The 26,449-nt window shown below is 45.6% G+C and overlaps 1 protein-coding gene across 5 annotated transcripts in view; it reads right to left on the bottom strand.

Annotated features, from left to right (window-relative positions):
• Positions 1-488: 488 nt before the first annotated feature.
• LOC143341400 (uncharacterized) overlaps positions 489-26,449 on the bottom strand; it is a 56,779-nt gene continuing 30,818 nt past the window's right edge. The window contains exons 2-8 of one of the 5 annotated variants that reach the window (XM_076764301.1): positions 21,481-22,143; positions 14,977-15,119; positions 14,297-14,514; positions 13,765-13,991; positions 13,226-13,552; positions 7,262-13,034; positions 489-6,979 (exon numbers count right to left, since the gene is read on the bottom strand). In XM_076764301.1, coding sequence (XP_076620416.1) covers positions 5,151-6,979; positions 7,262-13,034; positions 13,226-13,552; positions 13,765-13,991; positions 14,297-14,514; positions 14,977-15,119; positions 21,481-21,510 — 8,547 coding nt within the window. In that variant the 5' untranslated portion in view covers positions 21,511-22,143 and the 3' untranslated portion in view covers positions 489-5,150. Of the gene's footprint in view, positions 6,980-7,261; positions 13,035-13,225; positions 13,553-13,764; positions 13,992-14,296; positions 14,515-14,976; positions 15,120-20,881; positions 21,099-21,480; positions 22,144-26,449 lie in introns of those variants that run through there. The other 4 variants (XM_076764304.1, XM_076764302.1, XM_076764300.1 and 1 more) reach the window with 4 other exon arrangements.

Here is a 26,449-nt window from a genome sequence, read left to right as displayed (position 1 = left end):
TCCTTAATACTTCGATTTGAAAAAGGATTCTCGATATATGTACCTCCGGACAAGTTAATACGCTGTACAGTCATATCCACGGAGCATTTCTTCGTCATTTCCCTCGCCATCGATAAAAATCAACGAGATCGAGCGATTATTTCCGTTAATTCGTGTTAATTTTTCATGTATCTCTTTCCCTCGCATAATTCGATACGCATAACTACTCGATAACAGCTTCTTGCAACTGTGAATGGAATTAATACTTTTTTTTTTTCTGTTAGGGTTTTCTTATTTCTTGTACGTTCTCTAGGGTTATTAGTATTCAGACATTCGAATATACAATTATCGAAGAATCAGTTTCATTCTTGTTACGCGTACTGTTTTGCGATCGTTCAAAAAAAAAAAATAAAAAAAAAAATTGAACAATTGGCCTTCCATTGGAAATCAAGAAGTGCATTGTATTCGCATGAAAAGAGTTATTAAAAAAAGGTCGATTGAAAAAAATATTTCTGAAACACCTTTTTATTGCATGAAATCGATTAAAATGGTAATTCGAAAATCTCCTGTTGGATACATTCGATTTTCGAATCCACTCGTAACGTACATTCGTGCATTCGAGTATTTGAACATCCAATACCCATAAACCCGAGTAACGGATTTTCGCTTCTTTTTACGATTCGAATCACGATCGTTGAAAATTCAACTGGATCATCGAAACGGGAATACAATGGATAAGTTTGTATATTCAGGGATCAATAATTTAACGTTAATCGCAAATTAATATACTCGTCTAACGAACAAATTTCCAATGATCGAATTAAACGAATCTATCGTTAACGGCATCGATAAAAACGTGATACTATGACGGAGCAATTTCTTCCTAAAGTATTTCAATTTTGAACGTTTTAATTGTTAAAGTCGTGCTACGTGGTTGATTCTTTGCATCCGATGGTTCGCAGTAGAACGGTCTTAACAGTCCAAATTCGCTATAATTTCGGTTCGTGATGTGCGTTAGCCAGAACGAATTATTTTTCTTTCTTTTTTTACTTTTTTTTTTTTAAATAAACAGGCCTGCAACGGTCATCGGGATCACAAAAGATTAATACGAAGAGAACTACGAAGGTTGCAGTTTTATGCGCGACTTTTTTTTTCTTCGCTTAACGATCGTCAAATATTTACATACAAATGCCGGCGGTGCGTGTATTTACATGTAAAACATCGATTCCACGTTAAACGTATGCATGATGCGTTGGATCGAACCGCGCGGCCATTCACCGAAGAAACATCTTCCGACTGGTTGCGTATCTCGAAAATATGTATCATTAAACGCTTTATATTTTAATTACAGTGCATATGTATAACGGTATTCGTCTAGAAAAGAAATGTTCCCTTCGATCATGCGTGTGTGTGTGTGTATGTGTGTGTATTTTCTTTATACTGTATTCGTTTAAACGTATATACAGAGAAGCGGATCATTCGGATGTTCGTTTTTGTCCTTTTCTTCGGACATGACTGTACCGGTGTTTATTATATTTCTTTTTTCTTTCTTTCTTTAACAACTCCGTCCTCGGTTTATCCGGCTTCCCCTCCTTCATCGTTCTCCTAAGTTTATTTAATCTCTCGATCTTCAACTGATTTGTGCTAAACGACAATACATATCCTTAATCAATGTACGTTTTGCAGTGCACGGCCGTTTCGTTCAAAACGTATTTTTCTCTCGCTCCCTCTATCTCTCTTTCCCCATCTTCCATTCTCGAGCATCGTTTTTTATTATTTTCTTTTTTTTTTATACCCTCGTGTTTCACGTTTTCTTTTTATTTTCCCATAATTTTATCCTCTCTCGACTACATCAATGTTCTCGCATTGCTCGTTTCGCGGATATCGAAGTGGTGCAGCGGCAACATCGTCCTCTCGAATACTGGTAGTTAAGGGATCTTTCGAGTGAGAAAAAACAGTAGTCTTAACAAACGATACGATACGATACAAAAACTCTTAATTTTAACGGCCAGTGTAAACTCTTCGCCATTTTGTTTTTCTTCTGACTCTGTCTATATCTCTCCCACTCTCCCTTTTGTTCGTTTTTCCCCCTCTTTTCATTATTTTTTTTTTTTTTTTTAAGTACCTGAAAAGCTCTCGGCCATGGAAAACTTTGCTTGTCCTTAAGCGTTTCTTCTAGGTTTTCATCGTTTCTTCTTAATTAAGTCCACACACGAGTTGTTTTTTTTTTTTTTTTTAAGAAGACTACAGTTACCCCTCTATTATAAATGCGGTTGGTACGACTAAAGGTGGCAAAAACGGCCAGGCTATCACCGACAACCGAATATACATACTCGTCAACATTTTCTCCCTCACACACTCTCTCTCTCTCTCTCTCTCTCTCTGCCTCTTGCGCTCACTTGCTTTGCTCTAACGTATAAGCTACATATAACGTTTTCTTGTCCACCCCATCAAAAAATACGTATTATTATCTTGGTGCGACGCTTTTCCAAAATTTACATCTACACACAGATGCATTTTCTTCTAAACGTCTCTGTCTGTTTCGTCTGTCTGTCCCTTTGTCCGTATAATAGTTTACATGCGAAGCGTCCGATTCATTTGTTTTCTTCTTTTTTTATTTCCCCCCCCCCCTTCTTCGGTTCCGTTTTCTCTCCTTACCTCAGTTTAAATGTACAGGAAGATAAGAGCTTAATTTTAGACAATAGCTATAACTCGGTTTCTTTCTCGTCGATTCGCGTGCTGCTGAAAACTCGTCGGATCTAGTTTCGAAACGATTCGAGGCGGTTCGTTGAAAAAACTTTGTGAAAAGTGGGACTCGAGGAAGTTTTTTTTTTTTTCTTGGGTACACGTTATTTACAAAGACGCCGTTACGCGAACACGGAATGAAAAGAGAAAACGAAACTGTGAAAATAAGCGAATTCGGTGGGATGGGCAACTAGACATTTTCAAGTCTACGTTTAACTCTTTCGGTATGGATATGATAATACCTGAATGGCGAGTACGGCCACCCGTACCGAAAGGATCAAGGGATCATGGCTACGGAGAAATTTCATTTTTGCGTCGATCATTGGTGCAACGAGAAACGATAAGGGAAATATACACGCGTTAGCGTCAATGCAACCACTAGTATTTTTAAGGCTCGAATTTTCGTAACACCGATTACGGATTGTCTATGTCAGCCTCCGCACTACACCCTGTTAGCAGCTCCAGATGAAAATGTATTAATCGCGAATCGTTCGAGCAACAGCGGGGGCGATCTCTTTGACTAATACGCGTTGTAGAAATTGCTGATAAACATGACGAGAACTACGAGAAAGATGATCGACATGTGCACGAGGTAGAGTTTTACTAATCGTCGTCGACAGAGTGGAAAAAACGAAAATGAAGATATCTACCTTACATTAATACGTTCAAAGTGAAGCAATTGAACTAATACAATTTACATCCGATTACAAGAAAGACAGTACAATTTAATGCATCTCTCCATTACTTTTTTTCTCTCTTCTCCACCTGCCCTCATTTTTTTTTTTCTTTTTTTTTTCGTTCTTTCGCGTAGTTTGTTTTTCCTTTAAACGGAGTCACTTTGGTTCATATTACGAAAGGAGACAATTCACAGGAACATTACTTTTCAATATTCTTAACTCTTAGCTTCTGCGTCGGAGATAATATAGTATAACACGCGCGTCGACTAACGAACTCTAGCCATTTACACGCGAGAAATTTCGAATAAATCACTCCGCGACCGAGGCGCGAAAGAAATGTACGCAAGTTCATCAAGTGTTTTTTCATAGCTTAATCGCACAACCTTTACAAGTGTTTCTTTTTCTTCATTTTTTTTTTTTTTTGTTTGTTTCGTTTGTTTATAATTTATAGTAAATTGCAGGCATTCTCACGCGTCACGACAGCACACCGAAAGATGATATAAACCTGTCATTCTGAAACAAGGTGAAGCGATTTTGTACTAAAGTGCAGCGATATAATATTATACTTTTAATGAATTATCTACGTAATGTACAGTTTTTTGGGTACTTTTTTTTACATGCACCGTGACAAGGTATGGTTGGCCCGTACGACAGAAAAGTTGACTTTAATAATATATTTATATATACCTCCTCGTTTTCTCTATGTTCTCCTTCCTTCTCAATATCCTTTAATTTCATCGCCCTGTTTTCGCTTCTATTGATCGTCCGTTTAATTCTTCACTGACACCTCCGATTCAAGGTATGACGCTACAATTTACAAGGATCGTCCCTATTATAAAGTTAGGGTACTATGTTATCGAGAAGCGTTACGCGGAAAGGCAAAAGTTCAATGCGTGTCTTACTACGTTAATTTGCCGAACCAGATCTATAGACTATTTTTGTCTACTCAGTCTGACCACACCGTTAGAACGTGGAATAGTATCGTTTATGATAGATACAGTAGACAGAATTATAAATTCAGGCTCTGCGAGGGGTCTATCAACAACCAGATATACATTCTATTTTATTTTTATCGTTTCTCATTCACACTCTCTCGTCCTTTTTCTCTCACTCTTTCTCTAGTATGCCTAATTCTCGTCACGAAACCTTATCTCTTGACTAGATTGCGTCTCTAATATTCTTAACGATTTAATCTAAGTCTGCCATTCATTATAATCTGCACCTTACATCTACGTATCATAGTAACATCTAGTGGTAAAAGGATGATCTATTCTCGTCGAGAATTCGCCAAATGAATCGTTCGTTCATCTCTCTCACGCTAGCGAAACGAATCGTCAATGTTCAATTTATATTTACGGAAAAATTTGTTTCGCGATTAACAATCGTTTGCCTATGCAGGGTATAGGCACACCGAGTCACGGGTATGCCATTAAAGTTTCTCTCGCCAACAGCTCCGGCATTTGCCGATACATATGTACAAGAAGCTTGTTATTTCTATGGATCGTCGTTACGACCCCGAGCGAACTTTCCGCGCCAATTCCCAGGGTTCCTTCGACGCATCATCCGCTTCCACCAGGTTCGATTCTAGCTTCGTCCGTCGACGCAGAGGCCACGAGGATACGTTCCTTCGTCCGAAAGTTCCTTCTCCTCCTCCGTCGCTGGACCGGATTGGATCGCGCGCCCCAGGGACGCGTGTACCATTACGATAGAACAACACGCGATGCTCCGTCGAGCCTTCGAACGCTAAGACTACCTTTTCTTTCCGGTCTGTTTCGCGGATAGTCGTTTCTTTAGCCTCGAATGATCCGACTTGACGGACTTCTTCTTCGGTCTTTCCGGCGAACCGTTGCAGCACGCGCAACCCTTTTTAACGTGGCCGCGCAAGCTCGATCGTCTGGCACGACAGTCGGGCTCGACCAACGCGATATTGCTCGCCTCGTCGTCCGATGGCTCGGAGGCCTTGTCGCTGGACACCATCACCGAATCTTGGATCGACTCGCTGGCCTTGATGCGTTTCGAGAGGCTACCGGTCTTGTGATCGCCTCGATTCAACACCACCCTCGTATTCACCTGCAATTTGTCTTTTTTTTTTAGATAACTGCAACGTCGCTCGCTCGACAGAGATTTCAGGCTCTGCACGGCGTCGTCGAGGCCGTTGCTCAGAGCGTTCTCCTCCGGTTGACTGCCGATCGATTCGCTTATGCTAGAGTCCTCCTCGTCGCTGCTCGATCTCATCCTCTCGGACATCGGACTCTCCCACGACAGGTAATCCATTCTCGTCACCTTCGATGCTATCCGCTTCTTGTTGGTGTAAGTATATTTGTGCGTGGATAGCATGGGACCGGCGATCGGCGACAGAGGCGAGGGTATGGTAACGTCGGCAGTATTGCCGCTGAGCAGCGTCAAACTTTCGTCGCCCGAGCTCGCGGCCGACACGTTGTTCACGTTGATGGTAGGTGGTAGCGATTCCGAGTCCAGGTCGATGTCTAGTTTCATGTTGGATGGAATGCTGGATACACTGCTCGGCGAGCCCTCCTTCGAGCCGTTCCTCGACGCGATCTTCGTTCGACCGGTATCCTTCAAGGAGTCGTTCTCCAACGATCCCAAGTTCGTCGGCGAGAGCCTCGAAATATCGGAATTACTGTTCGATGCCTCGTCTTGGCTCGAATTGTCCAGGGTTAATCGCAAATGCTTCGCCGGATTCTCCAGGTGCAATTCCTCCACCTTTTCTCTCTTCGACCTCTTGGTCGAATCCTTCGAGGACCTTGTACGTTGGCTCGTGATTTTTCTGCGCTCGTTCACCTTGAAGTCTGCTATGGGACTGGCATCCCTGCTACCGCTCGACGAATCCAGAGACCGGAAATAGGAACCGCCGTACGATTTCATGCCTAGCGGCTGACTGCAGGACGCGTCCTGGGAAGAGTGATCGAACGACGGCGAGTGATTCGTGTCGAACAATAGATCCGCCTCGGGGAATAGGTCGCTGGTACTCGGTTCGTCCACGCCCAGATCCTCGCACTCCTCGGACAAACTTTTCTGTAGCCTCATCTCGCGTTCTATCGCGGCTGCTTTTCTCTCCAATTTCTGTTGCAACAGTTCTCGTTCCAGTCTAGGGGTCAACGGTGTCTTCATCAAGTTGCTTTTATTCGAATATTGCTGGAACGGCTCCAAAGTGTGATTCATGAAATACTTCTTCGTGTTTGTTTGGTAAATCTGACCGCCCGCCATCTCGATACCCTGGCCCTTGTTTATGATCTGTAAGACGCTCTGCACGTTCTCAGAGTTGTCGGCGTATCTGGAGTTCAGAGGTTCGATATTCAGAGAATTCATGGACGTAGGAACGTATCGCCAAGGCGTGTCTGGCGACACTTTGCCTTCCGGTTCCCAAGCTTCTTGCAGCCTCGCGTTTCCGTACAGCAAACCGTTCCCGACTTTGCAGGACACGTCGATGCTCTCGCTGGATTGCTGGACAGGCGACTCTTGACTATCGGAACTGCTTGGACCACCGGTCACCAAAAACTGCGTCGCGTTGTCGATTATACCTGGCTGTTTACTCGTCACTATCGTGGACATGGAATCTGCGAAGAAAAAAACGTTATTACGTTCGTGATAGCAAACGTGTTGAGATTGAATTTTTTCCATCGAAAGAAATATAATGTGGGACAAAATGATATAAATAAATAGATAATTATAATGTATTAACTTTCAATGCATGTACTACCCCCTTAAAAATCTATAATCTGCAGTGTTTCGTTGAATTTTGTAAGTTATTAAATATTTCAATACGAACAACTTACTGTTAATTTTATTTCAATTCGATTATCCCAAGGAATTATAATAGTTTTTAAAGAAACACTAACCAATAGCCGCGTTATTCTGCAACGACCTGGCATTGCTCGAACAAACGACAGATTTGGAAGCTATCAAGGTTTTCGGAATGTTCACCGACATACCCATAGCATCGTCGATTTTTCTTTTCACCGTCTTCGGGGAGATGATCTTGGCGCCGGGAATTATTTCCGTTGACACCTCCTTCGTGTCTTTTTGCTGCTGTTGTTGTTGAGTATCGTTCAGCATGGAAACGTCCGATTGAGTGGCGAACGCGAGCGCGATCGTGGCACCGGTTTGAATGGAAACAGGCTTCTCGTTATGAACTTGAGACTCCTGCGACGGTTTCTTCTCGGACGTGTGAGCGATCGTGGCTGCCGCCGATGGCGTCAGACACACTACGTTGTCGGGTTTCAGTCCAGCGGGCGTCGACAGTTTGTGTATAGAAGAATTAAACAGTCTCGTACCTTGAAGAGTCAAGTTCGGATTGCTCGTGATAACGCCGCATATCTGTTGACTCTCCGAAGCTTCGTTCATGTTTCGTTGAAGCAAACCGATGGTGGAATTGCTCTTGTTCACGACGATCGCGTTCGTTGCAGGCTCGACGGCTACGCCACCGGTGACCGTGTCGGTTTTCGCCATTGTCAGGTCACCGACGATGTTGTTCTTCTCCGTCACCGTGTCCCCCGCGAATTGGCCGGTGTTTCCAGTCTGGGGGATGACCACCGAGGTGGCCTGAACGTTCTGCGTGGCGGTCAACGTTTGATTGCCCGACAGAGTTTGCAACGTCGGTATCTTGACCTGTTTCACTTGCGCTGGCTGCGAGATGATCTTTCCCGCTTGATTCAGAAACGATTGGAGTACGAGGGTGTTCGAAACGCCGGTGTTCCCGGTGGTTCGGACCGTCGCAGGCACCGTGGCGAGGAGTTTCGATCCACTGGACACTATCGTGAATTGTTGACCGCCTTTCACCAGGTTCATCGGCAAGATGTAATTGGTACCAGGGACCAGGACAGCCGTGCTTCCCATTTTCCCTGTCACCGAGGCGAGGGCTTCGCTGACGCTCACAGAAGTCGCTTGCACCGCATCCTGGACGATCACCGCCCTAGGTTGTCCGGAACCGGGCTCGGCGAAAATCAGATTCCGTCTCTTGACGTTCAACTCGACTCCGTCGTTCGAATCGTTGGTCAGGTTTCGAACTTCGGCACTCGCATCGGCCACGTTCCCGACGTTGCTGGTGGGTTCCTCCGGAGCCGGAAAACCGGCAGCCGGACTGTCCTGCACGTGCACGACGCCGCTGGATGAATCCTCGCTGCCCATAGTTCTGCCGAGGTCGTCGGTGCTGGGACTCAGTTCCGAGTTCTGCTGACCGACCGGTTTCGCCTTGTTTGCACTAGACTTCTTCCTTTTCGAGGACTGACTAGGATTCGTCGGCGGATTCGATCGTCTCCTCGGCGCTGGTTTGTTGTTCAGATCGGGAGAGTTTCGCAGCTGCTCCGCGTACTCATCCAATATAGCGTAGATCCTCTGTGCGGTTTGTTCGTCTTCCTGCGGCTTCTGCTGCGGCTTGGGGATCGGCGACGCCTTCGACGTGTTCGTCGCGCTGGTCTTGACCGTTTTGGGCGCCGATTTCTTCACCGTCTTCGAAGAGGGCGGCGTGGGAGGCGTCTTTCCGGCGGATGGTATGGGCGCGGGTGCTGGCGTGACGCACGGGCTGGAAGAACTCTGAGAAGTGACGCTTAAGGCCGGCGAGGCTGCCGGTTGACAGTAACTCGTCACCACGACGACTGGCGCGGTGTTGGGAGTCTTGGCAGCCCCGGTCCCAGCAGCGCTTTGGTTCACGTAAGCCAGGGAAACTTTCTGGGAGAAAATATCCTGCTGGAAATTTACGGTATTGCCGTTGCTCGTGAAGTCGTTGCTGGTGACTTGTTGGGTTGGCATTAAGAGTTGCTGTGCGAGCGCGCTGACAGAAACCTGTTGCTGCTGTTGCTGTTGTTGTTGCTGCTGCTGCTGTTGTTGTTTGGTAGCTTGAGTCTGTTGTGTAGTTGTCTGCGTCTGTACGGTCGTCGTAGCGGCGGTGGATATCATTTGATGAGACTGCGGTTGAATAGTACTCCTCTCTTTCACCTGTTCCAACACGCTTTCGAACTCCCTCAGTTGTTCCAGAGTCGTCGAACTGACTTGGTTGGGTACCTCGATAGGAGTTCCAATTAAACTGTCCGTTCTAACTGCTGGGGGTTGTTGTTGTTGTTGTTGTTGTTGTTGCGGTTGTTGCTGTTGTTGCTGCTGCAACCTGGGTGTCGTCAAAACAGCCTGAATGGCTCCGGTGATGTTCTGCTGCCTCAAAGGAGTGGTAGCACGGATAATGTTCAATTTAACTACCGGCGTTCTGCCGGGCGGTATCGAGTTTGCGTGCGATATGGTGGGTATAATGTTCAACTGACTCGGATTCGTGGTAGATATCGTAACAGGAATTTTGTGCGTGTATATCACACCCGGCGAGGCGTTCTGCACGCTCTGCACCAACTGCGTCAGCGTCTGATTAGCGTTCGGACTGGTCGCCACGTTCGCGTTGTTCCCAGAGCTCTGTACGATGTTCAGAATCTGTCTGCCGGTGGACAACTGCAACGCGTTCGTCGGAATGTTTGCGATCGACTGCACGTTAATCCCAGAGGATGGATTCGTTTGTTGGGCATTCGGTACGGACGTTTGCACCGCCTTCGAGAGGTTTGTCGTTTTCTGCGGAGATGCAGCTTGGACGAGAGTCTCTGTGGCCGGCACACTCGTGGCGCCGCTCGACGCGTCCGTCGAAAGCGTGTATATAGTTTTACGGAACGCCTGCTGAAACTTGGGCAGGCCAGCGTTCTGTCCTGACTGCGCGACCGTTTTCGTAGACGTTAATCTATCGTACGTGTTTCTACTGGTTGTGTTCGTGTTATCCGTGTGTTGATTCTGCCGCGAGAAACCACCGACGTTCCCACCGTCGTCCATATTTTGCAAATTAAGAACGCTCCTCTGATTAGAGACGACGTTCGGGTTCACGGATGCCAACTGATAAGTACCGTCCGGTTTGCAGACGATCTGAAGCTGCTCGGACGCGATGCTGGCCGCCGCCGTGGCGACTGCCGAGCTTGTCGTGGTGGTGGTTGTGGTCGTAGTGATAGCGGAACAAGGAGAAGGTGATTTTTTCGGTGATTGACTCTGTTGATTCCGACGAATCGGCATCGTTCTGGGACTCGAATCCGGTTCGAGCTGACTGGAGACGTTCGTGGTCATCGAGGAAGTCGGCGAGCCGTCCGGTGGTTGATTCGCCTCCTCGCCTACGTCAGGAAGCGTCGATGACCTAGGAGGAGGTGTCTGACCCGCCGGGCTCATGCCTACGCCACTGTCGTGCCCTCCGGAGGAAGGTGTACCGGGTAACTGAATGTTTCCAGCCACGCTCGGAGTTCTGTTCGGCCTTGGGGGAGTATTGCCGCTATTAACCGAGCCCGAATTCGGGCTCTGTGGAATGTTTCTGGAGAGCTGCACTACGTTCACGGTGGGTCGCATTCTAGGTGGCACCATCATGTCCAACGAGTTCAATCCCGGCACATTTTTTGCCAATATGTCCGAATCTCTGACTGCCTTCGCGAGAATGTCGAATTTTCGTTTTCCCAGATTCGACTTTGAATTCAAATCCCGTCTTCTGTTGGTGGATGCCAAGTCCGATTTCCCGGTGTTCGCCCCCCTGTTTCCCTTTTGCTTCTGATACGTGGACATCGCGTTTTTATTCGGCGAAAATGGCATGTTTTTCTGAATGTTCATCAGCTCGCTAGTAATGTCGCCGGTGCTTAATCGTTGCTGTTTCTTCGAACGAATCAACTTCCTGTCGACCTCGTCCGTTCTGGTCAGCACGATCTTCGGATTCAAATTCAGCGTACTGAGCATCGGTGCGAACTTGGTCACGTTGTTCGTGTTATTTTCTAAATTATTATTGTCCTTGCTTTTGTTCAGCAGGTTTTTCTGTAGTATTTGAGAAATTCGCGTGGGCTTCTTCGAGTTCTGTGGCCTGAACATTCGTAGAGACTTAAGTACTGCCGGATCGCTTCTTCTCTCGGTAATTATTAATGGCGCGGCCGCCGTGTACGCCGAGCCTTTTATCGTTTCTCGTTTATTCTCGTCCATATCGGCGGAGAACAGCGTTATGATATCGTTGCTGCTCACATCGGAACCGCTCGCGTCTTCGTTTGGATTCGTGCGTCGAACGTTATCGTTCACGAGCATATGGAAATGCGAAACCGATTCGACGGTCAATTTCGTCGACTTGGAGCGTTTCTTATTCGCCTCCTTGCCGGACGATTTGTCCGATTTATTTTTCGTTTCTAGATGACAACCGTCGCTGCCCAGGCTATCCGTTTGACTGTCTTGCGTGTTGCTATCGCTGTCGGAGAGCGAACTGACGGTATTCCTGAAGTGTTTCAACTTCCGTTCCGCGCTGTCGTAATCGCTCTCGGACGAAACTAGCCTGTGAATCTTTCTTTGTCTTCCCGTTCTTCTAACGCGAAGCACGCTTCCGCTGTCCGAATCCGTGGTGGTGGTGTCGTCGAGACTCCTCCTGGTCGAGGATCTCTTGTACGATCCAGCAGGCTGAAAGCTACCAAATTGCTCGGAGTTATCCGAAGGCATATCGACCCATTGCTCGTACCCCTTCTCGATGCCAAAAAATATATCTTTGGTGGTGTCGTCCTCCGAGGGCCAATCTTTGAATTGCGAATAATCGATATTAAGATACTTCAGTTCTTTGTTGGTGTTCCTCATCTCCTCGGCGTTCTCCAAGTATCTCTCGCACAGACTGTTCAGCTCTTTCCAATCCAGCACCCAGCTGAGCATGTGATAACGAGGGCTACTCAAAACCACGGACAAATCGTCGCATAGCTGCGGCGACAGACCGAGTTTCTCCGCGTCTAGGACTTGATTCGGTACCGATTTCTCGTCGTAATTTGCCGAGCCCGTGACAGCGTCGCCTTTGATCAGAATCAACGCGTCCAACGTCCTCTCCACGTTCACGGGCGTCGGTGATGTCTTCTCTGTGGATTTCTTGCCGGAAATATCGTTCCCAGTGAACTCGCCGCAATTGAAACAAAGCTCACCGAGCGGTTCGTTGAACAGCGGATTTCTCTGCGGGTGCAGGGAACACCTGTCGCCCGGTGTCATCGGTGACTCGCCCTTTCTCGGAGCGGTTAAAAGACTTTTCAACAATTGATCCGTTCTCTCGAAGGTCTTGCTCACTTGGCCGTTCTGGAAATCGACGCCCTTCTTCGTCCCCGTCGACGCTGTTACGGCCGTGGTCGGGCTGGGCAACGAAGACGTTGCAAGTAACGGGGAACTGTACAAACACGAAGACGTTTCCGCGTTTTCGTCTGTCGTCCCTTCGGTCTTTTCCCCGATACTGTTCTCGTTCTTTATTAACCCCGCGTTGGAATGATTATTCTCGAACGTCTGTTTAACCTTGTCGTTGACCACGTTTCCATCCGACGTTACACCGTCCTCCTTAGTCTTCCCGCACGCCACAGCGATTTCCTTGATCCTGTCGTAGCAAACTCTCGTAGGATGCAAAGAAAACGCAGTCAAAACGCATTCCCGCGCGATACCGATGTTGCTGTCAACCACAACGGCCAGTTTCAGGAATTGAGCGCTTAAGCGTTTCGCTGTCTCGCGAACCTTCTCCTTGTCGGACTTTGCCTTTTGACTCTCCAGCTCGTTCATGTCCGTCGTCAACGCTCTGATATATAGCTCGATCACTAGAGGCTTTATGCTGTCGCCAAACTGGAACAATAGAATTCAGACATTGGGATTCAAATTTTGGGAGCAACCAAATTAGATTTCAGGAGCGGTACATTCGTCTGTGACGCAACGTTAACAAATTTCGTTGGTTCAAAGCTAAGAATATTATGATTCTTTTTTAATATGATGCAGCATCGGACATTTGTGCCGTGTTTAGAGGTCTGTATACTCACATGTTTCGCAAGCACCGCGCAGAAGATGTAAATATGTTGGGCGCTCTCGGCGGGTTCGATCAATTTCCTTATAATCCCCGACAGCGGGGACGCGACGTCTTTTAGTTTCGAGTGCAACAACGCCCACGAGCTCAGAATTTGTTCCAAAATATTCGCGCCGGTGTCCGGCACGGGACGAACCATGCCGGCGGTAACGAGATATTGTGCAACCAATTCGGCAGCTTTTATCGAATTTTTCCAAACACGCGCAGTTCCATATTTCGTTGGTCTTTCGCCGCTGAGTCTTTGGACCAACTCCAATCCGTCGCGAAGGTCCATTAATTTTAACTGAAAAGAGACGCGTTTCTTTAGTACATCTTGCCGTTGCATACACGTACCGCGTAAAAAGCATATCGGTGCACGACGTATGAAAGCGTTTAGAGCCGATGTGCCGCGCGTCTGGAAAAGGATTCGGGGTATACATATTGACCGCGCACACGGTGCACCGAGAGAACATCGCAGTGAAAGGTCGGTAACGACCCCTTACGAACGGTACTCACTTGAGCGAATATATCTTGCATGCGTTTCAATTTATACAAGAGGACAATATAGACGTCGATCATGTAATGAACGTGTTGAGAATCCGAGAGCGAGCGCAACCGATCGCTCCGCCGCAGAGAACGCACGCAAGCGGCGGCGAGGTTCACCGCTATGTCCTCGCAGCGGCCCTCGCAAAGTATTTCCAGCCTCATTGTTAACAGTTCACCTTTCTCCGAACAGCAGAATTCTGTTGGATTCAAACAAACGTCGTTAGAAACTCGATTTGGTCGTTTAAAGCCATAAACAAGCTGCTCTGTACCCAGCGGGACGCGGCAGGGGACAAATAAGTACAAAGTTGCGCGTGATCAGTGCCGCGTTTAATCGAGAGGGAAGACATTGTTTTCTGGTCAAGTACAAAGGGATCTAGAGTAGCCAATCTTCTAGCGATTCTAGAGCCAAAATAAGCGGGCCTATATTTCAATATTTTTTTGCTAATACTTGTTGATTGCAAAGAAGTGTAGGCGAACAATGGCGATAAAAATTTGTTTATACCCTCTTCATGTTCGGAATCCGGTTGGCCGTTAAGTATGCTGTCTAGAGCGGGACGAGCCCATGGATTGTGCACCAAAGCTATCAGTGCAGTACACCTGGGTGCAGCGGGGTGTTGCACCAGGTGAGAAGCGCACCTCTGTAAGGTTACGCTGAGGTGCGTCTTTGTCGCGGGTGACAACTTCGGCCACTCCCCGCGCAGTACCAATTTCAACGTGTGGCTGAAACGAGACGAACAAAAATTTAGTTTGAATTTCAGAGTCACGCGGGGTTACAAAGGGTTAAGGTTACGCGTTTCTAACCGGAAGTTCGAGAGAAAGAAGCCGACGACGGTCGAACAAGCTGAGAAAGGGAATTAAAAAGGGAGTTTCTTTCGGCGTCCATCGTTCTTGCGTCGTCGGTCCTTTTTTCTAGGGGCATGCTTCTGTTCCGTGTCGCGAAACGATCGTTTCGCAAGGTCCCGCGGGCGATAAGTGCTTTTTTCATCGGTAGAACGCGATTCTCTTTTTCTTCTAACGGCGAAGGAACGCCGAAACGAATTCTTTGCAGGGCGTCGTTATTTCAGAGCCGAAGAATAACAAGAGGAAACGGACAAGAGGGGTATGGAATCGCGGACGGGACGATAATTGCGATGGTTGTTCGATGATACAGGTAGAGAAACGACGATCGACACGAATACTCACTTGTGAACCCATTCTATGAGAGCTTGGGTGGCCTCTGGCGTTGCCCCAGGAATGAGATTGGTGACATGCTCCCAGGCGGACAGAAGTGCATTCACCTTGTCACCGTACTTCTTTTTGCTGTCACTCAGTGTCGCTTCAAGCCCCTGAAAAACCGGTGAATCGATGAGCAGTCGATTAAACACAAATAAACCGTTCGGACGTTTTAAATATCGCCGGAAAATATGATTAATCTCGTGCGGTTCCGCGTTGCAAAGATGCTCGCGCTTCTTTCCGTCGACTTAAGGGTGGATTCTAGCATGATAGGTTGAATAAATCTATTTAAGCACAATGTGTTCAAGAATATTTTGTTGAAATTGATTTTTTCACTTTGAAAAAAAATTCGCAAACAGTCGCTCGTCTGCATCAATTTCAGCAGAACCCTAATGAAAGTTGAACTATTGAAAAATATACCATTACAACAGAATAATCAATAATGTGTTTCCGCGGATTCGTTATATTTAAATTATAAAATTCTAGAGTAATGGAGGAGCTTTAAAAATCGTACTTCTGATTTGAAAACTAAAGGAACTGATTAGAGTTTGCCAGAAGGGAATCGGAAAATAAGAAGGATAACGGGGAAAATCGTTTCCGAGGGAACAGCCAGCGAAAGATCTTCGCCGAGAAAAGTTTCGGAAAAGTGGTCCGATAAAGCTGAACCTGTAATATCGAAGTAGAAGAGGAAAACATTTCCTGTAGTTAATGCCGGGTTCCGGCTGGCCGGCAAAATGCTTAATAGGAAAGTTTCGCGAAAGTTCGACCATTAATTAGCTTTGACTAAGCTTGTCGTTTTGCAGGGATTCGACGAAATCGCACCTCCGACCGACTCGTTTCGCCATCGTTCCGACTGTTTTCACGAACCCATCCGGTCGATCAATTAAACACATAAAATATTTTGTTTCATTTAGCTCAGCACGCACGGATGTTGTTGCGTTACCGTGTTATTGTTTCGAGAAATTTCAATAAAACTTCATTTATAATACATTTTCACGTCTGCATGGAAATACATTATAATCTTGATTTCGCGGACTAATTGGGAACAGCGAATGTGACCGTTAAATTCGAATATCCATAAAATAGCGTCTACATAAAACCGAAAGCTCGATGAAGGTGTTTTAAATGTAAAAATTGTCTAATTATTCGTTCGGTAGATCTTTGTCTTCGGAACTAATTGGATTTTCCAACTACGGGTAACTGATGGAATCAGACTAATGATACAAAACACAATGATCGAATGCACTATATTCGAGTGCATAGTCATTTAAAAAAATAAATTAACTTCACAGCTATGTTAACGAGTACGTGCCTCTAGTTTGATTTATTGTCAACGAATTTTCAGAGCTCGGTCATTCCCCGACCGACGATCACACGATTATCGAAGAACGAACGTTAAACAAAGTGCAATTGATCGAAACAATGTTCTTTTTGATACACACGGAAAAAGATTGGAGGAGAACCAAATGTGTATGTAGTCGTTTTGCTCGGCTCGTCGACAGTATAAATGAACCTTTGTACGAGATTTTTGTTTCTATCGCGCTTCGTTTGATTCGATGACAGGGTCATTCCACGCCGAATCGATTACTTTGTGCACTCGAGGTCAGAGAGTTCGATATTGAAATTAGGGAAGAGAAGCAAGTAATTATTTTGCTGGTTTCGAATTATCTTTCAAGTTGAACAGTCGTTTCTGAAACGTGAAAAATACGAAAAATTCTTATTCATCGAGTTTCGAGCTGAGAATCGTTTTCGAAAAATTGGGAAAAATACGCCATGATTACTGAAGGCAGTCTGCATGAAATATGGAATTTCTAGCGTGGGCGTATCATAATTAACATCACAATTAGTCGTTTAAGGTGGTGGGGCGGCCCGTTCCAGGTAACAGACGCACGCGCGTCCTGGAGCTACGGTCAGCGAACCGAACCGTACTCGCGTTATATTGTTTCAACGTAGTTTACAATTTGAAATCAGCAAAATTATGATTTAACCTCCTCCCCAAACTTCATTAGGATGCAGGGTAGACTATAACAACGATTCTTGACCTTCAATTTACCAGGGACCTCGTTTAAGGGACCTCGTTAAGTACTTTCTAAGACCTTGTAAATATGTAACTTGAGAATTTTTCGATATAGAATCAGGTTTTAACTTCTGAATTTTTTAAAAATCGAGTTTGCTGTCGAAAATTCGAAAACCCAAAGGAACCTGCCAATGATTCATCGCGTAATTACTAATCACGAAGATGGGAAATTAATCTTTCGAAACCGAAAACCTGTGCGGAGGGGACACATGCGAAAGCTAGAGGAACAATGACGTTCTCATCCTATTAGACCGCAAATATTGGACAAACAGAATGAACGGTCTGCTCTGTACGAGAAACCATCAAACGAAATCCTACTTTTAATGGATCCAATAATCAACGATCGATGATTTGCAATCAGCGGAATCGCGAATCGACGCTCCTGCCACGAACAAGTAACTTTATCTTCTCGAATTCGCAACGAAGGGTTCGACGATTTGCTTCGTTAATAGTGGGATTCCTCCCAGCAACCCTTCTGCTGTATCAGTGTCTTCCGAGGATGCGGAGTTGGGAAAATTGCCGCGATAAAATTACGTGCAATCACGCGATAATTAGACAGTTTTTCTACAGGGTGTAATATAAATAATTTCACTGTTAACCCTTTCCACCCCAAGAGCTGCTCTCAATATGAACGGTGCTTCAGAGAAAATTAAACTTTTAATTCAAATTTGATTAATTCGGTTCACGTTGCTATGAATTATATTTGAATTAAGATGCGTATTGTATTATGTATGTCGGCGTAGTTGCGTCAGTGGAGTGCAAAGGGTTAAAGGATTACATTTAATTAGCGTACCGCGGTCCCAGGCTCTTCGCGAAGGAGGGAGGAGCGACGAGGGAGACTTGAAAATAAGAGAGGAAAATTGTAGAGAGGCGTATATTTGTCCTCGCAGAGGGTGGCGAAGGTGAGCTCGTATTCAGCGATCAGGCCACAGAATACCATCGGGTGGTATTCTCAGCGACGCGTGCTCGAGAACGTACAGAGCACAACGCCCACAAATTTCCTGCAAACTCTACTCCTCCGTTCAGGTATTTGCCTACGCGATACACATTCGCTCCGAATAACACGACGAGAATCCACCGATCCCTGCGCGTTCCTCGTTAACTGATCTATGGATCCGAAAACCGTTTAACCCGCAAAGATGATTCGAGACTTTCGCAGTTAACGCTTCAACGTTCGCTTGTTCTAGCCGATGATCAACGAACCGCGTTCAGCGCTGTATCTACGGACTCAAAATTGCTTGTTTCGTCATTTGTTATAACGATCACCCATTCTCGGTACATCTTACTCTATTTTTTACATATTAATAGTACCAAAATAGACCGATCGATATAGTAAGAGACTCTCGGAACACTTTGATCCTTGATTCATTTACGGTCGATTTTTTTCATAAAATAATACCGTTTCAGACAGAAATACACGCGTTTCGCCCCCCATAACGTCGAGTTACGTTCGCGTCGAGCTCGACATTTATTGCACGTTCAAATCATCCGTTTGACTTATATACGAAAATCTCGGAGCCGGTAGTCTCACAGATTTGACAACGGACAGGTAAAATTTGATAAACGAAACGTGTAGTTATTCGGCCGATTTCCACAAATTTTCAAAAAGATACAAAATTCGATGGCGGATAAAAAAAAAGTCGAATATTTTTGGAAACACGGTACAAACGAGTATGCAAAATTGGAGAAATCTGTTAACAATGGCGTTGTCGTAAGGAGTTCGCAAAGAAACGTCTATTTTTTTAGTGTTTAGAGTGGAAGCCTCCCTCAAACAAGTAATTAAATCTGCAACGATAAAACAGCGTGAGTATTTGAGCGACCTTGGCTCGGGACGCCTTTACTTCTTTACGGAATCAATTACCCTCCCGTAGCACGGAAAAGAAAAAGTGCGGCGTTAAAAGGGCTGGTAAACAACCGACGGAATTTTCACGGATAAAGAAAGTCGTTGCAAAAATTCACCGTGCCCGGGAGAAAAACTTTCCAATTGCGACGGGAGTTAATTTTGAAAGGATGCTTCGCGAAAGCTCGGCCATCGGTTACTTACACGAAACTCCCTTCACCCCTCTCGATCTTACTTTCGCGTAACTTTCCCCATTTGCAACTTCCGTGCCCCGTTCGCGAGAGCCACCCCTGCGCGGAAACCATCCCTTCGCTACGTCTCTTCCTTTTCTCCATTTGCTTCTTTATCTCGTCGGGTTACAGTCCCAGTATCTCCTTCCTAATTTTACGCCTCGCGACGGTAAAATTTCTCCCCCGTTTTTTCGATCAAAACGAAACATTCGTTCCTCTCGGGCGTTAAAGGAACATTCTGGTTTGGAAGTTGCCATTTTCCGTACATTTACTTCAATTTGAATAATTAAATAAGTTTGAAACAATATTCACATGTATTTCACTCTCTCCAACCCCTAAGAAGTCTTTCAAACACGCGCCTGCGTACGTGAGCGGCTTTCGGCGATATTTCGATGCTAGTGCATGCCTGCCTCTCGCTCTTTGTCGTTATAGTTTTCCAATTTTCCTTTTGCTCCGAAGAACAACGAGAAAAGAGCACGACCCTGTATCGGATATGCTCCCCGGCTCAGTCAACGCCGAAATTCGATACGTTGCGCGTGAAGGATTTCCGATATTAACTCTTAAATTCCAACGTTTCAATAATGCGATTCTATGCAGCGCGTCAGCATTTCGCGAAAATTCTGTCAATTTCCTTCCGATATTAAATCGGATTTCGCCCGGGTACGTCGTCGTTCGATTCAAATGTTTACTCGAGGCTTCGTCATCGATTTTTCGTTTTTCTTCACGAAAGGAATCTTAAGCTTATGAACAGGCTAATTCTAACGAACGTCGTAAAAGTATCGTGTGGGAATAAAAGTTGAATACGGGTTGATCGCATCTAATATCGCCCAGCACGTAATATCGTCCGTTGCAGTATCTCGCGAAGAAAGAAGTAACATTTGTTGATAATGAACTGGCTGAAGAAGGCATATTATTAAGATTTACTAGCATTCTGATGCATTCCTGCAATTGCTTTTACGTAAGGACAAAGGGATTTTCTTCTTCACTGTAATTCCGTGAAATATTGCTATTTTCTTTTATTAGTAATAAGAAATTGTAATAGTCGACGCGTTAATAGTTTACCTCAGGAATAAGAATTTACTTATTTCTAGGACGGTGTACTGTTTTAATACGTACATTTCAGGATGGAAAATTTTTCCTTAAAAAAAAAAGGGTGATATTTTTTAAATTCAAATTTCACGTACTTGGGTTCTGGGAAAGAATGGGTCTCATAAAATACCTACTCCACCGACGGGCGAGCCAGACGCAAGAATGTAAATCTACCTTCTCCGCAACGAATGTATTAAGGCAGAGTTCTGATTTGTTTGCATGAAATATCGACCTCTTTATTAATTGAATTTTCTAGAACCCCCGGAACATTAAAACACGACGGCGATATTCGAAGATTTTTCAAAGCAGTTTCCTCGAGAGAACTCTACAAATGTTAACGAATAAAAATTAAAATTAATCACCGATCGACACCTGGCCAGCATGTTTTTAATTACACAGTTGCCGACCGGTCGAGTTAAAGAAACATAAGTCGCGAGTATCCCTAACGCAGATTGATGCAAAAAGCGAGGCAATACTGTTGGTGATCGTAATTTAGTTTCACCCTGTGGGACGAAATTTCTCTCGACGGGCATTAATCGATAATAATCCAAACGACGTCGCGTTTAGACTGATTTTCATCCGACGAGGCTGTGAAATGCATTGACGATACATATAATAAAAAAATATAACAATTTGAACCTTCATCATTGGATGAAATTCGATCCCACGCGCGTGTATAATCGCTCATGCCTGCGGCTGCCGGTTGCTCGTGCTGAGTAAACAGAGTGTTAGGAATTACTTACAAGGTAACGACGAGACTTGCCCTTCGCGGAATTGCCTCGAGCTTTGCATACATCCAAAACGAACGTAATTATCGCGATCCACATATCGGACAAAAAAAAAAAAAATTACATTCGCATCTTGAATCTTGCTCCTCAAAATATTCTGCTTCGAACAAAGCACTTTCCACGAGATAAAAATCTAACCAGAGAAAGACTTTGATAAATTTTTAAATCCTCTAGAGACTAGAGGTTGAATCGAGGAACGCATGGAAACATCTATAAGCAGGGTTAACATAGGAAAAATAATAAAAATATACGCGATGAAACTCTATGCTTCGAGGATATCCGCGTGAGGCATAGTTTGACGCGATCCTGAGATGGGCAAGTCTCGACGGTACCCTCGCCGTAGGTAATTTATCCTAAGTGATAGTCTTTCGTATACCTGGGAGATACTGTAATCGAAAGAAAGAGAGAAGCAACGAAGTAAATCGGGCAAGTTTAAACCTGTGACCTCACCACGCACGACTTTTGGATGTGCGAAGACATTCAGAGGGGTGGTCGAGCTGATCGGTGGTACAGCAGCAGTGGTATCGATGAAGTTCCGGGCGAGAGAACGCGTGGTGGTCGACGGGACTCGTACAATATGTCCCAAGAATACTTGTCCCTTCTTCTTGGATCGAGGCCTAGGGTGACGGCTAGCGACGCGAGCTTCCCGGGCGTCGACAGCGTCGAGGGTGTTCCACTTCCTCCGGTATATTCGGGCGACGGCGAGGTGGCAGGGGTAGGGTCAGGGCTCGTAGCGGACATCAGCGACCTTCGCAGCCTCGATGTTCGATTCAGAATTACCGGAAGATCTCTAGACGATGCCCTCCTACGAGACCAGCCTCCCTCTCTTCTTTACTCTGCCCTCAGCTTCTTCCTCGTTCTTGTCTCTCCAATCTTTTCCCTTTCGCTTCCGTCTTCCTCTCCTCTCCTTCCCTTCCCCTTCCCGTTGCCTATTTTTCTTCGCCCCCCTTTCTTCCGCTTTATCTCTACCGGCCTCCGTTCCTCTTTCCTTCTCCAGGCTGACTCCGGGTTTTATCCTGCTTCTTTCTCGTTCCCTCCGGGTGGTCTTCACAGCCAGGACACGCACGAGGGCCACTACCAACTGAACGCCAACGCCTGCTGCACCGCTATCATCTGCAATGCAAAACCAACCGAGAATCGTATCATTTCTATTCGTCCGACAGAACAAATGCTATTCGTTTATCCCGTCTACTTTGTCTGCCCGGATCGTTGTCGCTATCACTGCCAGATTTCCTGCCGCGATTCGACCGTGATCGACCTACCAAAAAATTGCTCGCCAAGGTCGTTTGTCCCAGCGTAAATCAACCCGGGCATTCTCAAATGTAAAAGTCAAGGGGCGAAGGAACTACTAAACTACCCTTATTCACGCTTATCAAGATGCTGCTTTGATTTTTCGCTTCGGAATAACAAAAACGTTGGAATCCTTTTATACCTACGTTTAAAAGGTAATATTTTTCGCAAAAAGATACCCGGATAAAGACCAGAATGTCCCCTCGAAATCCTCGAAGCGGGATCGATGAAAAAGCTTCGCAGCGAACCGTCAACCGTGAATCGGTCGTTTATTCCTTTCGAAGCTCATAAAAATGTATCTGCCCGAGTAGCCCAGCCGGCGGAGGATTATTTTCGTGGAATTCCACATGAGCTTCGGGAGCTTTCAAATTCCTTTCCGGCTGAACCGACAGCCAATTAGAGCGATGACGTACGCGCCGATAGCACCGCTAGGCCGGAAGTAAAGAGGATTAAACGCGGAGAGAGGCGCTTCTCTCTGATTGTTGGCTTTCGATACGAATGTGCTCTGCCTGTCCGATTGCTCCGGGATCCTTCTCTTTGTTTTTTTTTTATTTTTCTTTTTTTTCTCTCTTATTTCGCGACGAGGAATCGCGAGACTGGAACGCGCGGGGGACCCGAGGCTTTAAGAGCCGCGATTTATTCGAGAGGACTCTTCTAATTGCTTTCCCGCCGCAGATGGAAACTGTTACGAAGGACGTGGATGGATCCGCTGGCGTCAACGTCTTTGAAAAATGTTTTGAAAGTATATAGCCGGACGCCGTTTAGCTTTCAAAGTGTTTGTAGCTTAGTCGGTCGTTGAATGGGACTCTGACGTAAGCCGATGGCACTCTCACGGTTGGCTGACAGACTCAGAGTCACGCATCATTCGGCTGTCACCGGAGTTGGGGCAAATTTTATTCTCGAATAATGAATACAAATGTTTGCTCGTAAACTGTCGTTCCTGCTCGCGGCTTTGCCCGAATATTGGTTCGAAAAATTTCTAACATTTTGAAAGGAATTAAAATTCCTCTAATTCGTGTACAGTTACATATTTCGTGGGTTTCGATTCGAGCCAACTTTTCGACATCAACGGGGGTGAAAAATTGATCGATGCCGCGCGAAACGACCCCGTACGCGAGACGTTTCAAGTTAGGGGAAGTTCCGGTCTTAAGAAAACGTATAAGTTGTCGGGATACGAGCGATTCGCTGTAAAACTTTTATAACCAGAATTCATGAATTTTGCGTAGATCGGTTGACTGTTCGCGAATTCCGAGACGCGATAGCGATACCCGTTGAAAATTCTATCGGCGTATCCGCGCGATAACCTAGCTCCCGATGGTAATTCGAAACCGAGAGGAGCCGTGTACCGCGGCGCAGCCATCGATAAATGTTGTTATACTGTCTTTCGCGCGTTTTGCACGGCACTTCCTGCTTCGATCGAACGGAGATTACTAAATTACGGTTGTTGAACGCAACACAATGGCCGCCGTACACGCGTCCGAGATTTCACAAATACTTTGACACGTTTCACAGCATTTTAAAAAACTCTTAAAATATTCTGTTCCTATAATGATGCATCCTCGCGAAGAGGGTGTCGATACCTATCAGTGTTTAAAGTTTCGGTCGAATCAGTGACCCGGAAAATCTTGCACTTTCCTCCTAAGACGGTTCGCCATTAGACAGCCTACGATGAAAAGAAATAGCTGCGTCTGGTCATCGAAAGTTCGATTCACGGTGTCTACCAACAAATTAAATAATTTTCAGAGACCCGTCTCACGGCCGGTTTGCGTTCCAGTAATTTCTCTTCCGCGTTGATCGCCAGAGATACGAAGTTTGTCCGCGTATTCTAGCGTGAAATTATCCGAGGTAAGTAGCCGTGTCTCCAATTTTTCTCGCGGACGAGACGAAAGGACGAGGAACACGTCGAAACGTTAGTATCGGGGGCGTACGCGATGCACTTTGTTTCATCCGCTCGACGAGGACGCGTCTATCCAGCTCGAATCGTGATACCGTTTCGAACAAGATCGATCCTCTCGCCTGGAACGCTGCCCTTTTATTCGAGAAGAATAACAGCTCCTCTGTTCGTATCTTTCTTTCCTTCGTAACCTGATTCCACGTCATCCGTAAAGCATTTCGTCTTACAGAAGAAGAAAAACATTTACCCGCGTAGATGCCATCGGAGCCGAGGTAATCGCGCAAGAACGGTTCGAGGCGATCGACGGAAAGGCAAGAAATTTGGCCAAAAAGTCCGCTTACAGAAATGTCACGCACGATAACCACCGAACACGGTATTGTCCCTCCTCTTGGAACTAAATAGGGACCAGATTTGGGATAGAATTCTGAACGTGGGGCTGCTCAAATATGTTTCAACCCCCTTTGTAAAACCAGAGTATCGTAAAGTAGAGACTTCCAATACTTAAGAATAAATATCGGTTCCACGATAATTTTAAACGGAGTAACAGCTTCGAAAATGGACAATAACCGAGAGTATTAAATTCTAATGCTATATTAATGGATTTATATTAATATTAATGCTATTTCGACTCGCACGTCACGAGAATCGCACACAAACGAGCAGAAACCTTCATCGATGCTTACGAACGCTCCGAACCTGCCTTTTCGAAACTGAACGCGCTAAATAAATAAACGATGTTCACCGATAACTATTCTATTTCGAATTCTGCGAAACGACATCCTTCGTATCGGTTAGGTTTGATGAATCTTTCATCGGGGGAGCTTTCGAATCGTTTCGCGATGGAAAATTTTCATCGAGCCTCCCCCGGCCCGTTTCCGAATGGCTACAATATATTCCAGCCGCGAATTTCCACGTTTGGTGACGATTTTTCGATGGGCTTCCAAGCTTCGTCTCCAGTGAGATAAACTTGGACAAATACGAACGATAACGAAAGCATCCCTATTATTTGTCAATGACTCCAAATAATTTAGTCGAGTTGGTTAAAACAAGTATAATGAGCAAGATGTACCAGGTACAGAAAACTGAAATAAATAAATAGAAAGAAGCGGGGGTGGAACGGACAGGTTCCACGATTCGGTCGACTCTCTTCCCGATGTTTTGCATAAGATTAATCCGAGCTCTGGTTTCTCTCGGAGGCTCGCACCGGTTGTTCGTGACCAATAGCAATTATTCTCCCTTCAACGTCTCCCGACGAAACTAGAGCCCAGGCCAGACTGCGAGTTATCTATCGATTACACGATTCAGCCGAGTCTAACTTGTATATAGGTACAGAGCTCGCTTTATTCCACGGTACGCGTTGCTTCTCGCGTGACCGAGCACACCGAATCATCCTCCTTTTCTGCGTGAATCGCGCGTAGAAACGTTTTCTTCCACGAAACCATCCCCGCAAGTTATGCCCGCGAATTTTCAAACGCAACGAAAACTCCGTTGTAGCGGAATTGCTCGTTTCTCTACTTGGATCCAAGATCAACCGATCGTCCAAAGTACCTAATCGTCTCCTAGTAAACTTAAAAGTATATTATCACTACCAAATTTTGGGATCCAACTCTTTGCCAGCAATTTGATTCGTTCAATAGTAAACAAATTTGATGTATGTTTTTATTCTCTATTGGAGAATAAAGGCTGCCTCTAACGCGTGGAATTTCAACGCAAAAACGCGGAGAATGCGAATTCGCGTGCTCTTTTATCCGTTTTAGCGTCGGCTGGCAAAAAATTCGATACGCTCGACGAATAAGCAGAATCGAGTTTTCATCGCGGTCTTCAGAACCGAACAATTAGCCGAGCCATCGAAGAGAATCGGCCGCGAGTCAAACATCGAGGCTGCATCTAACTCGTCTACCATCCCAGCCGTTTAATTCTCGTTCCCTATATACCGACGACGGTACATTTAAATTATTCCACTTCCGAGTAAGCAATAAATTCCGCTCGTCCACTGTGTTCCTATCAACGGAATTCATTTCCCTGCGTCGAGAGAAGGAAAGACGGTAGAAACGAGCGGCTGGGTTATTTGCATGGTAACCGTTCCTTGATGCCGCTTTCTGACGACAGATTCCCTTTTGAATTTTTCCCCGTAGATTAACGAGCAACTACTCGACTCTCGACAAAACCGTTCGAAGCGGAGGACCGGTCGTTCCTCGGACATGAAAGAACGCGTCGATCTAAGAGGCGAAATAT

The sequence above is a fragment of the Colletes latitarsis genome, chromosome 4 (assembly GCF_051014445.1).
Source record: "Colletes latitarsis isolate SP2378_abdomen chromosome 4, iyColLati1, whole genome shotgun sequence".
Lineage (NCBI taxonomy): Eukaryota > Metazoa > Arthropoda > Insecta > Hymenoptera > Colletidae > Colletes > Colletes latitarsis.
This window is presented reverse-complemented; position numbering and strand designations above follow the sequence as displayed.